The 14334-nt window shown below is 49.2% G+C and overlaps 1 protein-coding gene across 1 annotated transcript; it reads left to right on the plus strand.

The window, feature by feature from the left end:
- The first annotated feature begins 380 nt into the window (after window positions 1-380).
- Window positions 381-10029, plus strand: VAMP1 (vesicle associated membrane protein 1). The gene is made up of 5 exons (XM_063128994.1): window positions 381-516; window positions 6038-6164; window positions 6247-6405; window positions 7467-7518; window positions 7855-10029. Coding segments are annotated over exons 1-5 (357 nt in total). The 5' UTR covers window positions 381-514; the 3' UTR covers window positions 7872-10029.
- The last annotated feature ends 4305 nt before the right edge of the window (window positions 10030-14334 follow it).

Below are 14334 nucleotides of genomic sequence, written 5' to 3' on the forward strand. Positions count from 1 at the left end.
AACCGTTATGTGCCGTCTTTATCGTCTATGTGCCATCCTAACCGTCAGTCTTGGACCGAGTGCCATCCTAATCGTCTACTCCCATTGAGCTCAATGGCCCGGACTCCCCGCTGCACGCGCGCACCGGCTGGCAGCCTCAAGGCAGGCTGGTGGAGAGCCTGTGCAGCGCAGCCCCGGCGCTGACTGGCCATGGGAGAAGGGGTCCCTCCCGGAGCCCAGGTAGTGGCTGGGGCAGGGCGGGCAGCGGCGCGCTCATTGGCCGGCCGCGCCTCGCCGGCACCCGTGGGGGTGGGGGCGTGGGCGTGGCTCCGGCCGTGACGCGGGGGCCGCCCCCTCCCCTGCTATAAGACGCGGGGGTGGCGGCGAGGCGCCTGCCTGCTGCAGCCATTTCCGATCGCCTGCGGGAGAGGCTGTTTCGTGTGGACGCTCCCGCGGGTGGGCCCTCGACCCCTGCGCTCTTCCCGAGGTTCTGTTCCGAAGAGAGGAAGGGCAGCTCCCGGAGCCGCGGCCCGCCATGTGAGTAGGGACGCCGGCGGGCGGGCGGGCATGGAGGGGGGAGCCGCCGCCGCCGCCGCCGCCGCCGCCTTCCCGAGCTCCTCCCGCTCTGCGCTGCCGCTTTCCCCGCGCGGTTGCGGCACCTGCCGAGTGGCGCATTGCAGCAACGGGATCCCTCCGCCCCCTCCGCCCCGTTCTCCTCTCCATCGCCTGTCCGGTCTGCCCGGCGCCCTTGCCCGGGTGTGCCTGCCGCGGTCGCCCCGTCGGAGTGGCGGCGCGGTCTCCGGCTTCCCCCTCGCTCTCGCCCCTGCCCTCCCTGGCCCCGGTCTCCCCAGCGCTGCTTGCCCCCGAAACGTTGCTTGTCCGTAGGGCGGCTCCAGTGGAGGGTGCAAAGAGGGGGTGGGGTGCGGCGGACACGACACCAAGCAAAACACGGGAGCATTTTCACACGGGACGCCAAAAGGCTTCTTCGTAATGCTGCTTTTTGGCGTGCACGTGTGAATAGCGCTGCTTTTTTGCGGGGGCCGCGGAGCGGAGCTATTCAGACCGTGGGAGGTTTCCGCATCGTGTTCAAGAGGTGGCAGAAACGCGGCAAGGGGTCGTGGTGTCGTGCGTGACCGAGGCGGCGTGTGCGGGGGCGGAGGGTGTGCGGAACATTGCGCCCCCCTCCCCCCATCACCCGCAAGAGGTGCAGGGAATGTGGAAACCCTCCACCGGGTAGGGGGTCTTGTGTTGTGAGCTCCGCTGTGCTGATGAAAGAGCCGGTGATGGAGGGGTCACCTGGGAGGAAATAGGAGAGAGAGAGAGAGGGAGGGGGGGAGTTCTCTGCTTTGGGCAGCAGAACAGAAAAGGGCAGCGTTGCCTTTGGACTTGGGCAAGTCTGAACACCGTCCCCGATCGGTGGAGGCTGGTGGCCCAGTGTTTGTGGGGCTGTGAATTCATTCTGGGTTTCAGTCAGAACCAACCAGACCTCTAAAGGTCCTGAACCCAGTTTAGGGATAGGGTCCAGCAATTGGGAGCGCTCTTTTAGGGTTCTGGCTGGCTCTGGCCGAAACCTAGAACGGATGCCCGACCTCCCCGAAATTGGAGCCACCAGCCTCCATCCATTTGCTTTTGTTCACCTGTGGGCCAAGCCCCGGCTGCCCGGTGGGGTCACCTGAAGCATCCTACAGCAGGGCACAGCAGCGTAGCCCTCATTCTCTTCCTCCCGAGGCAGCTGCCAGGCGAGAAGCACAGCCTCGGTCTCTGAACAGGCGTTTCGCAGCCCTCCTCCTGCAGGAAGGAACATGGCAGCAAAGCCAAGGATGGTAACAGCAGTTCCCCGCAGTGGTCAACGTGCGTGCCTTGTGACACAGCAGTTCCTTCATCTTTGCAGACCTGGGGATCTCTCTCAATTTCCCTGATGATCACAAAGTCGCCTGACCTTGTTGGCTACAACATTTGCTGCTGTGGTATAACCGCAGCCACGCTGGTGTTCACGTGGGGCATATTCAAGCATCCAAAGTGCTTCACATACAGCCCACAGGAAACCCAACAGCGGCTCTAATGGAAGGCCAATATTCCCATGTTGCGAACAGGGGGCTGGTGGCAGGGATGCTGAGGGAGTTTATTTATTTATTTATTTATTACATTTATATACCGCCCCATAGCCGAAGCTCTCTGGGCGGTTTACGAAAGTTAAAAACCAGTGAACATTTAAAAAGTATACAAAATTTAAAAACACAAAAAACAACAGTATAAAAACAACAGTATCCATTTAAAAACAACAGTTCTGGGGGTCCGTTAAAATACAAACAGTGTTGTTAAATGGTGTTAAAAGCCTGGGAGAAGAGAAAAGTCTTGACCTGGCGCCTGAAAGATAACAGTGTTGGCAACAGGCGAGCCTCATCGGGGAGAGCATTCCACAGTCGGGGGGCCACCACTGAAAAGGCCCTCTCCCTTGTTGCCATCCTCCGAGCATCCCTCGGAGTAGGCACTCGGAGGAGGACCTTAGAGTTGCATACCTCTAGCCCCGTAGAGCAGCGTTCCCTCCCTAACCTGCTGCTCTGCAGATGTGCTGGACTGGGGGATTATGGAAGTTGTAGTCCAATACACCTGGAGGGCACCAGGTTGGGGAGGGAAGGCTAGCCCAAAGGCCTTGTTGCTGAGGTAAGACTTGAACTGGGTGATTTCCTAGATTACAGCTTGTACTTGCTCTTAATAGCTGGTTGTGGTTCTCTTTGTGTCCCCCTTGTAAAGGAGACACTGGCACAGAATTAAACCAGTTGGAGTAGTAAAATTGGAAGGGGCCTACAAGGCCATCGAGTCCAACCCCCTGCTCAATGCAGGAATCCACCCTAAAGCATCCCTGACAGATGGTTGTCCAGCTGTCTCTTGAAGGTCTCTAGTGTGGGAGAGCCCACAACCTCCCTAGGTAACTGATTCCATTGTCGTACTGCTCTAACAGTCAGGAAGTTTTTCCTGATGTCCAGCTGGAATCTGGCTTCCTGTAACTTGAGCCCGTTATTCTGCTGCTGTGTTCTGGATTTCTATGCCATTTGCCATCTCTGCCGCGTTTCTCATCTTCTAAAGAGCATTAGAAGAGCCCTGCTGGATCAGGCCAAAGGTCCAGTATTCTAATTCCAATGTAGTTTCACGTAGTGTCCAGCCAGGTTCTTCTGGGAAGCCATAATATGCAGGATGTGTAGACTCTCTTTGTGTCCCAACAACTAGTACTGAGTGAGTCTCTGCCTTTGAAAGGTCTACGTTTAGCTATCATGGCTAATAGATATCAAAACCTCTACTTCTCAAAGCCGTCTAAGCTAGTGACCCTCACTACATTTTAGCTTGGAAAAAACAAGGCTAAGGGGAGACATGGTAGCAGTGTACAAAATTATGCGTGGTGTGGAGAATGTGGATAGAGAGACATTTTTCTCCTTCTCTCAAAATACTAGAACCCGGGGACATCCCATGAAGCTGATTGGTGGGAGATCCGGGACAAATAAAGGAAGTACTTCTTCATACAGTGCATAGTTAAACTATGGAATTCACTACCACAAGATGTAGTGATGGCCACCAAATTGGACGGCTTTAAAAGGGGGTTGGATAAATCCCTGGAGGAGAAGGTTGTCAATGGCTACTAGCCCTGATGGATATGTGCTACCTCCAGTATCCGAGGCAGTAAGCCTGTGTGCACCAGTTGCTGGGGAACATGGGTGGGAATGTGCTGTTGCACCGTGTCCTGCTTTATTGGTGACTGGCTGACAGCTGGTTGGCCACTGTGTGAACAGAGTGCTGGACTAGATGGACCCTCAGTCTGATCCTGCGTGGCAATTCTTATGTTATACTATTGAATGTCATAGAATCATAGAATAGTAGAGATGGAAAGGGGCCTATAAGGCTGTCGAGTCCAACACCCTGCTCAATGCATAAATTAAGCATCTTTCTTTTCATGTTGGGGCAAAAATTCCTAAGTTCACATATACATGGATGGGATTTGAGTTGACAATGCTTGGCTAAGAAACAGATCTTAGGGTTGTAGTTGATAGCTTTGCAAAAATGTTGACCCAGTGTCAGAACTATAGCTGCCAATATCCTAATGCCTTTAAACAAGTCTATGATGCAGCCACACCTGGAATATTGGATGCAGTGGCCAACCAGCTTCAACCAGGCACCAATAAAGCAGGTCAACAGATTTCAATGATATTGGCCTGTTCAGAAGACACCTTAAACTGCAGCTTTAACCACAGTGAATAAGGCTTTTTGCCTTATTCACTGTGGTTAAAGCCGTGGTTTAAGGTGTCTTCTGCACTGGGCCATTGTAGAGCTGAAAAAAGATAAAAGGGCAACCAAGATGATCAAAGGGCTGGAGCAACTCCCCTTGATCATCTTGGTTGATGAATAGTGGGAGACATGACAGCGGTGTATAATATCATGCACGGTCTCAAGAAAGTAGATAAGGACAAAACATGCTACTGAACAACGCAGTGATGGCCACTAACTTGGATGGCTTTAAAAGGGTATTAGACACATTTATGGAGAATAAAGCAATCAATGGCTTTATCATGAGGGCTATATATTTTCCCCAATAGCGGAGGCAGGATGCCTCTGTATATCATTTACTGGGGATCACAAGTGGGATGGTGCTATCGCACTCATGTCTTAGAGATGTAAAATTTCCGGAAATTTTGAAGCCATGGAAACCTCCCCCCCCCCATTTTTCCCAGAAAAAAATGAAAATTTTCAGAAAAATTGAAATAATGCAATATTCACACTTTTTACAGATTGAAAGTCACTTTGTTACTTCAGGAACATAAAATGTAATTATGTCCAAGTTGGTTTGGCATAAAATTATTAGATTTGGTATATTAAAACTAGTGTATTCAAACAATGATTACAAATTTATTTTACTTTTTTTGGTAACAAATGGAGCTACAAGCTCCTGAACTGTAAGGAACCTCTTTAGTTCTGCCAGTTTATGAGGAGCAGGCAAAAAACAATTTTAAAAAACAACAACTGAAGAAACCACCGACATTAGTAACAAAGAAAATTATTTAGGTCTCCGCTAGTCCTCCAGTGACAAGACATAAAGCCCCCATTCCCATAAAAAAAACTGAGAAAAATGTGGGGGACCAGGATTCAATGAATATGCATGAAATTTAATCAGACTCATTTTCTGACCTCTAGCCATCAGGATCAGTTTCAGTCTCTGCTTCCATGGCAGTGCTGCCCCCTAGAGGCAGAAGTGCATCTTCCTCTTGCATTTGAGAGTTGTAGTCTCAGTTTGCAACCTAGGACTTGCTTGTCCTTGATGCACAGACATTGTAATAATCTGATACTGTACAGTTTTTAGAAATCATTTGGAGAAGTAAATATCTGAACACCTTGCCTTAAACATTTTATTCATCGTGATAAAATAAAACATCCCATAATCTGTTTTTTCTTCATTTTTTCCAATTTTTCGGGAAAACCCCCAAAAAGGCTTCAGAAAAACCTGGAAAAAACCCGTTTCCCCTGAATTTTTCCAGTTTTTTTCCAGGCCTTCACATCTCTAGTCCTACTTGTGGGTTTTCCTCAGATATGTGGTTGGCCACTATGTGAACAGAATGCTGGACTAGATGGGTCTTTAGTCTGATTCAGCATGTACTTAATTCCATTCCTGAGCCTGTTTCTAAACATGTTCACTGTATGACTTGGAATTCCATTAATGTACAAGGGGAGAAATTTCTCTCCGTGCCATGTAGACTTATCTTAAGCTCTGATGTTAACAATTAGGACTTTTGTTAGCTTGAGGAACATAGAACTAAATGCGCTTAGCTTTTTCTCATAGGAAAGGTGCCCAGCCCTCTGGTCATTTAAACTGCCATTTTCCGTACCTTTTCCAGCATTGCTATATCCTTGGCTACCTTGTATGATGGCAGTCATATATAACATCTGGCATTGTCTTCTCTTGTTGGAGTTTAGTTGCTTATGGTTTTGTGGTAGTTGCTTAAGACCATGGTTTCTGGGTGAGTATTGGGCATAGACAGGTACTATCACCTCTGTGCTTGGTGTGTCTCCACAGGTCTGATCCAGCTCAGCCAGGTGCCCCAGGACAAGAAGGGGGAGAAAATGCTGGTGGGGCCCCAGGACAACCTCCAAATCTGACCAGTAATCGCCGCCTGCAACAAACTCAAGCTCAAGTGGAAGAGGTAAGTTAGTGACCTCCTGGGTTGTTCTTGATAGCTTTGCTCTTTCCTTCTTATTGGCGAGTTGGCTGTCCTTCCTTTTCAGGTGGTGGATATTATGCGTGTGAATGTGGACAAAGTCTTGGAACGAGATCAGAAGCTATCAGAACTAGATGAACGAGCAGATGCCCTCCAAGCTGGTGCCCAAGTATTTGAAAGCAGCGCGGCAGCGCTCAAGAGGAAGTACTGGTGGAAGAACTGTAAGGTGAGTCTTCGTGAGGAGTGCACTCAGTCAGTAGCCACAGTCTGAAACTACAGGGCCCTGTCCAGTGAAGCAGCAGTCTGCTTCCAGAACTGGGGTGAGGGGGGGGGGGCATAGGGCAGGAGTAGGGCATGTGCTTTGCACGCACAAGGCCTCCTGGTTCAGTCCCTGGTAATTCTGGGGAAAGGAGATCTTGGGAAGCTGGGCCAGGGAAAGGGAAGTGAGGGGAATTCATTTGGGTTGTATTTGAATACATATTGACCAAATTTCCACTTCTCAAACTAACAGGTGGATTGGAACACAATTATCCTTTGGTGTTTGCACTTCCCCCAAATTTTGCAATGCATTTCTCCGCTCAAACAATGCAGGGCTGTGGAGTCGGCACATAAAATCTCCGACTCCTTTATTCATGGCACCTCCAACTCCGACTCTGACTCCTTTAATCATATATTGATATAGGAAATAAATTTCCCATATATTTCCTACATCGACTGCAAGCACACAACTTTTTAGAACCCTAACCTGTTAAAGCCCGGGTCAAGTTCAAGTGAATATACATATCACAACACTATATACAATTTAAATTTATTAGGAGTTGGAGTCAATACATTTTTACCGACTCCGGCTCCACAGCCCTGAAACAATGAGTACAAAAATGCATACATTGGGGAAAATTGCATGCAAAAATATATGAACTTTTGGGGGCATGCAAAAATAAGCATGAAAGTGCATATGAATGTTTGCGACGATGTTAAAACAAATGTGCAAACTGATGCAAAAATGGGCTGGAAGAAACGTGTGCTTGAAAAAATGCAAACATTTTAGCAAGCGAAACAGATTTGCCCAATTCCCATCCCTAGTTGGGAAAGTGTCTTTGCCTGAAATCTTGGAGGCTAGAAAGTACCAGACTAGATGGGCCAGTGGTCTGGCGGTGGTATGAGGCAGCTTCCAAGGGTCGTGATGCTCATTTGCCCGCCTTTGCGGGAGGCCTCGATGCCTCTTGTTTGCTGGGGGCGGTGTGTTAAGAAAGCTACACGCGGCCTCATCCTAACTCTCCTCTCCAGATGATGATCATGCTGGGAGTGATCTGTGCCATTGTGGTGATCGCAATTGCACGTAAGTACCAAGGGGAACCAGCGTAAGTGGTTTGGGAGCCACAAGCACTGGACGGACGGCGATGCCTGTTTGCGCATGGGTCTGGGGAGCGGCTCCTGCGCCTCTGTCTTCTGATATGCTCAAGTCCAGCAAAGCTGTGAGCCTGGTGCCCTTTGGGACCACTGGGGGTGTTCTGTCTGCCGCAGGAGGAGGAGGAGGAGGAGGAGGAGGAGGAAGGGACCCAGGCATGCCGGTACGGGAGGGCCTTCCTTATCCTGGATGTTCAGTGTGGGGTGCTTGGTGTAACACACCCTCTTGTTTTCTCCTTTCTCTCCCTTCTGTTGCTTCTGTCCCCAGTCTACTTTTTTACCTGAGAATGTGGTCCCCTCCCCTTCTCCCCCTCCCCAGTCTGCAGCCTCTTCCCCCCCTCCCTTTCCTGTCCCAGTTCCTCCTCCTCTTTCCTTTCTCCCTTCATTCTGGCTTCAACATCAGTTTTCCTTTCGTTTCGTTTGCCTTCCATATGAGACTTTTAACGCACTGTTTCCAGTTTTGAGTTGAACCCCTTCATAGCTGCTGCAGCCTCTGAATGGGCCAGCTCTTTTTGGAGGGTGGCAGTGGGCCTAGTGGAGAAATGGGCGGGGTGGGGGACTGGTGCACGCTGTCTAACGACACACTTGGGGTTTCACTTGCAGTTTGAGGGGAATTGTAAGTGTCCACTTCACTTGCGACTCCGTTCCAAAGCATTTCCTCTGGCCGTGGGCAGTGTTGGAGAAACCTCCAGAGCGGAGAAGCCGAGCCCCAACAGGGAGAGGATTCAGAGGGTGTGATGCCAGAATTGGGCAGGCAGTCCCTTACTCAGAGGTATAATCTCAAGATGGATGCTCTGACTACAGGCGTTCTGGTCCTGTGAAGACCGACGCCCTTCCCTTACTGTCCCTAAAGCCACACTTGGCCTCATGGCTAAGGTTGGCTTGACTCAATCCCGTTGGCTTCAAAAGCAGGTGTGTTGTTAGAGGAGCCCTGTATACTCGTAGTTAGTCAGAATGAGAAAGGGGATAAAATGTGTGGCTCTTGCTGTTCTGTGGCTGTGTGGCTTGCTTGACCACTCGGGTAGCTGACGGAGCCTGCCGTTCAGCTAGCAACTCCCACACTACTCACTCCATAGCTGAGTAGCAATCGCAGCAACTTAACAGCACTGGCGCGCCCAACGCCACAGGTTTCCCGTCGTCTTCTACAGAAATCACCGTAGAAGGATTTGCTTCTAAAGGCAGGTGTGCTGTAAGATGACGGGGCTGAATTTGTGGTCTGGTTTTAAGAAGTTTCTGGGGTTGGAGGCAGCACTGCAGAGTGCCCATGTTTCTGGGAATGTTTGAATGCTGCTTCTCACAAGCCTTCCATCCCTCCTGTTTTCGGTCATCACTTGATGATGCTGTCAGTGGTGAGCATGCAATGTAGGAACTCATGCTCAATTGCCACCAGAACATGCTAGGGAGGTGTTGTAATACTCCTGGCTGAAAAGAGCTCAGAGCAAAGGGTGCAAGTCTGAATGTGCTTAAGGACGGGCACCGCCATGTTTGCCTATCAAGTCACAGGAAGTGGCACGGCAGCGAAGGCCTGTTTGGATGTGCAAAAAGTGCTGATCGGGGTTTGGCCAGAGAGAATACTGCTGAAGGGGGAGCAGAGGCTGGGATGTTTTAGGACAGGAATGGTCAGCTAGTGACCTCTGGGCTTAATTTAGCCCTCAAAGCAATTTTATCTGGCCCCTGAGCATTTACTCTAGCTGTGCTAGGAATAGCCTCTACAATCCCCATAGCATGCTGCGACGGTGCAGACGTTTTGCATGTTCACTGCCATGCACCAGCCTTTCATTTGCAGAGTTCATCTCCTTGCGATTTCCCCCATCTTTCTCCACCTTGGGGGCTGATGGAGGAGGCCAGGAACAGAGCTCCCATCTCCTTTGGACAAGCCTCTATCTCAGTGGACAAGCCTCTATCTCAGTGGAACTGTGCTTGTGGAAGCGTGACATCTGAAGAGGAGCCGGGGCCTGATCCGTGATGCTGTCTGTATGAGAGGAAGCACAGTAAGGTGTACAGGCCCCTCTCGATTTCTTCTGGACAAGATCTTGGCTTGATCTGCCACCACCTTGATGGCGAGGAGGCCTCCCGGCGGCTTTCTTCTGCTTTTCTTGTCTGTTCTCATGGATGTCGTACGTTGCGCCTTCTCCCCCTTCTCCCTCTCCACTGCTCCATCTCTTTCTGCATGGGCAAAAAGTACACCCACTCCCCTGGGCCCTCTTGGGCCTAAAGCAAGGGACTACTTTTCTCTATGCACAGGACTTCAGCCGCTTTCTCACGCACGCGTGGTTTGTCCTTGTGAGGAAGGCAGCCATAATCTTTCCCCCCGGCATGTGTAACTAACACAGGCTATGCTAACAAAAACTTCCCTGTCACCTAAATGAGTCTGGTTCATCTGTCTGAGTATTGGAGGGAAGGGGTTCTGCTTGCAGGTGTCCAAACAAAAGACGCCGCGGGGGGGGGGGGGAATATAACGGGTATGAAATGTAGGTGATCATAGCAGCTGTTATGCTGTAGTAGGCCCTGGGTGGACAGTGTAACACCTGGATAAGAAGAGCAGGAGAGCTTGCAGGTATGGTAATGGCACAGCTGGGCCCATGTTCCTTGTTGCATCAGCAATGCTGCTCCTGGCTCAGTACGCTACAGGTAAAACCGCACCCTGGTAGAAGGGGGCTGCAGGGGTCTTCTAGTACATGACTGGCATCATCTCACATGTTGGATGTGATGGGGAGCCTTGCTCAAAAGGGGAGGGGCTTGACGAGCTGCTCAGCAGCCAGCTGTGAAAGGGTTGGCACTGTGAGAAGAGCCCGAGGCCAGGGCAGACCTTGACCACGGCGTAAATGACCCATATCACGCTTACAGTCCTACTTCTCCTGTTTGACCTTCTCTTATTGGCATACTGCACCTTCTGTTTCTTTTGCGTAAACCGCTGAATTCAGTGAAAACCATCCTTACGAGCAGAATAAACTGTGTCAAGATAACCAAATACCTGGCCCTGTAATTTTCATAACTCACTTGTAATAAGGGGAGATGATCTGTGTGAAATTGAGCACCTTGAATGCTGCAGTCCAGATTGTATAGGTGTCTGGTTCTGGTGAAAGTTGCTCGTCTTTAAGGCTGCTGTATACACAGGGGAAAGTCATGGGCCTCAACTCTTGAGAAAACAGGGACCTTCCCCCTCATCTGATACGAAGTAGACCAAACTGCATCTCCTACGGGACACGGGGGGAGGCCTCAGTAAAATGGGACACTGACAAGACAGGCTCCTGGGCGCTTTGTTCTTGGGCACCTCCCAGGCCCAGCTCATGGGTGCAAGAACAACTGGAAGTAATGAGAGAAGCTCATTTGATACCTCCATCTACATCAGGGGTCGGGAACCTCAGGCCCAGGGTTCCAATCTGGCCTTCTGGGGTTCTCCTGATGACTCTGCCCCCCCCCCCCAATTCTAAAAGGTTGAAATGCCTCTTCTGAGGCTTAGTTTACAGCAGAAAGAGCTTTAAGCTACACTAGGCTGGCATTTTCGGCCCATCCCTTTTCCTTTCAGCGCCCCTCAAGAACTTCTCCAAAGTGAAATCTGGCCCTTGGGCTGCAAGAGATTCCCCAACCCCGATCTACATAAATTTATCTCTGTATCATTTCTGTTCAAATAAATAAAACTCTTAAGTGGGAAGTTGCAAAAGAAAAGACATGAGAAAAGCAGTTTGGGGGGATGCTGTGTGGTGTGTGACACAACTCCGCGTGTCACTACTATCCTTGTTATGGGTAGATGGATGTGCAAGTAGCACCTGGAGGTCGTACCCAGCTGCTATTAACACACAAGCGTGTAACATCGGAGGGTACCCAAATCAGAGCAATTCTTCGTCCCTCTTGCACAGACGTGGCAAATGGAAATAGGACCAATCCTGTGTACTTCGGGTACCCATGTTCTCATTCAAAGGATCACTGCCTGAAGTCGCCCTCCCCCATTTTCCCGTTGCAGAAGGCTCTCCTTTCTCTGCTATATGGTGTATGTATTTTCTCTACTATCTGTCCTGCACTGATTTAAATGCAAGGCAAAGTGTTTGTTTTGCTACAGATATACTGGAAAAACATAACTGTCCTATAATATATTAAACAGTTCAACATCATCACCCCCAGCTGCAGTGTATGAAATGAGAGGTTCTAATTGAATGGTAGTGAGCGTGCACATGCCTTTCTGTGCAGGTCTGCTAGAGCGAAGAGTCGTCTGTTTGTCCTTGCTCAAACATTTAAGTACCATTGATTTGGAGGAGAGAGTGGTAACCTGGAAAAGAGCAACTTACGCGAACACATTTTTACAAAATGCCTCATAGGGTTGCTGACTTATCACGAAATCTAAACCTTTGCAGGAGGCCATTGGTATGTATACAGTGGCCTTCAGTTGTCATAACCACACGTGTTCCTACAGAAATGCTGAATACTTAAAAACTACATGGTTTTGAGCTAGGTGGCCTAATATAGGAAATGTCTAGCCCAAGCAGAATGGGGTCCTTGTGATGTGTTGACTTCAGCTATTTCATCATGACAGGCTGATCGTAATGCCTTGTGTTGGTAAGTGTAGATACAGCAAAAAGTGTCTGTAAAATGATATCATAGAATAGTAGAGTTGGAAGGAGCCTATAAGGCCATCGAGTCCAACCTCCTTCTCAATGCAGGAATCCACCTTAAAGCATCCCTGAAAGATGGCTGTCCAGCAGCCTCTTGAAGGCCTCTAGTTTGTGAGAGCCCACAACCTCCCTAGGTAATTGGTTTCATTGCCGTACTGCTGTAATAGGAAGTTTTTCCTGATGTCCAGCTGGAAGCTGGCTTCCTGTAACTTGAACACATTATTTTGTGTCCTGCACGCTGCAAGGATCGAGAAGGGATCCTGGCCCTCCTCTGTGTGACAACCTTTCAGGTACTTGGAAGAGTGTTATCATGTCTCCCCTCAGTCTTCTCAAGACTAAACATGCCCAGTTCTTTCAGTCTCTCCTCATAGGGCATTGTTTCCAGACCCCTGATCATCCTGGTTACCCTGAACACACTTCATCTTCTCTGCATCCTTCTTGAAGTGTGGTGAACTGGACACAATACTCAAGATGAGGCCTAACCAGTGCTGAATAGAGGGGAACCAGTACCTCGTGCAGTTTGGAAGCTATACTTCTATTAATGCATTCCAAAATAGCATTTGCTTTTTTTGCAGCCACATCGCACTGTTGGCTCATATTCAGCTTGTGATCTACAACAATTCCAAGATCCTTCTCAGTTGCAGTATGGCGGAGCCAAGTATCCCCCATCTTGTAACTGTGCATTGTTTTCTTTTTCCTAGGTATAGCACTTGGCATTTATCAATATTAAATCTCATTCTGTTGTTTTCAGCGCAGCGCTCCAGCCTATCAAGATCACTTTGAAGTTTGTTTCTGTCTCCCAGGGAATTAGCTATCCCACCCAATTTTATGTCATCTGCAAATCTGATAAGCGTTCCCTGCACCTCCTCATCCAAGTCATTAATAAAAATGTTGAAGAGCCCTGAGCCCTGCGGTACCCCACTCGTTACCTCCCCCCAGTTTGAGAAGGTACCGTTGTTAAGCACTCTTTGAGTCTGAGTCTGTAGCCAACTGTGGGTCCACCTAATGGTTGTTCCATGTAGCCCACTTTTAGCTAGTTTGCTGATCAGAATGTCATGTGGTACTTCGTCAAAAGCTTTGCTGAAGTCAAGATGTACTATGTCCACAGCATTCCCACAGTCCACAAGAGAGGTTACCCAATCAAAGAATGAGATCAGATTAGTCTGGCAGCATTTGTCCTTGACAAATCCATGCTGGCTTCTAGTAACCGCTGCATTGTTTTCAAGGTGCTTACAGATTGACTTCTTTATAATCTGCTCCAAAATTTTCCCAGGGATGGATGTCAGACTAACTGGCCTGTAGTTCCCAGGTTCCTCCTTTTTGAAAATCGGGACAACATTAGCCCTCCTCCAGTCGTCTGGCACTTCACTTCTACGATTTCTATAATAGACAGTGGTTTTGAGAGTTTTTCTGCTAGCTCCTTCATTACTCTAGGATGCCGTTTATTGGGCCCTGGAGATTTGAACTCATTCAAGGAAATTTCTCAGCTGGGGCAGGTGGGTCCTAAGGTGTCCACATGCAATCTAGGGAGTTTGTTTGATGCTGTGTCCCCACAATGACAAAGACATGAGGCAGTAAATACCTAAGAACCCACAAGGCAGCACTGGAAGACGAGCACAGACAACTGATGGATTCTTGTTCCTTGCCAATACAAAAATCCCATGCTAACCACTGAACAAAGGCACATCTTTCTGCACTGTGTATTCTTTGCATTTTAGAACTTTCTATGGGGAGGGAGAGGAGAGACTCCGATTCTAATCTTCTTCGAGAACTATTTTCAAGGAGAGGGGCTGCCCCAGAAGGCCTTTGCCTTCATTTCCTAGCTCTGGAGGTCAAATACAGAAGCTGGACCTGGGTCGGTAGAGCACTGGAAGGGTCTGCCTAAGTTCCCCTTCCCCTTAAGCAGTACTGGTTTTCACATAACATCTTGAATACCGATCAATTTCCTGCAATCCTAGTATCCCCTGCCATGCTCTCTTTATGCCTGTGCTTTAATCTTACTTGGGCTGCACTGTTAGAAATGGGGAAAGGGCACTTAGGATAGGCGTCACATTAGTTCATGAAACAGGAATGGGGGGGGGGGAAACAAAACCCTCCAGAAGAGTGATGAGGGCTAGGCAAACAGTACAACACTTTTT

The sequence above is a fragment of the Elgaria multicarinata genome, chromosome 6 (assembly GCF_023053635.1).
Source record: "Elgaria multicarinata webbii isolate HBS135686 ecotype San Diego chromosome 6, rElgMul1.1.pri, whole genome shotgun sequence".
In the NCBI taxonomy this organism is placed as follows: domain Eukaryota; kingdom Metazoa; phylum Chordata; class Lepidosauria; order Squamata; family Anguidae; genus Elgaria; species Elgaria multicarinata.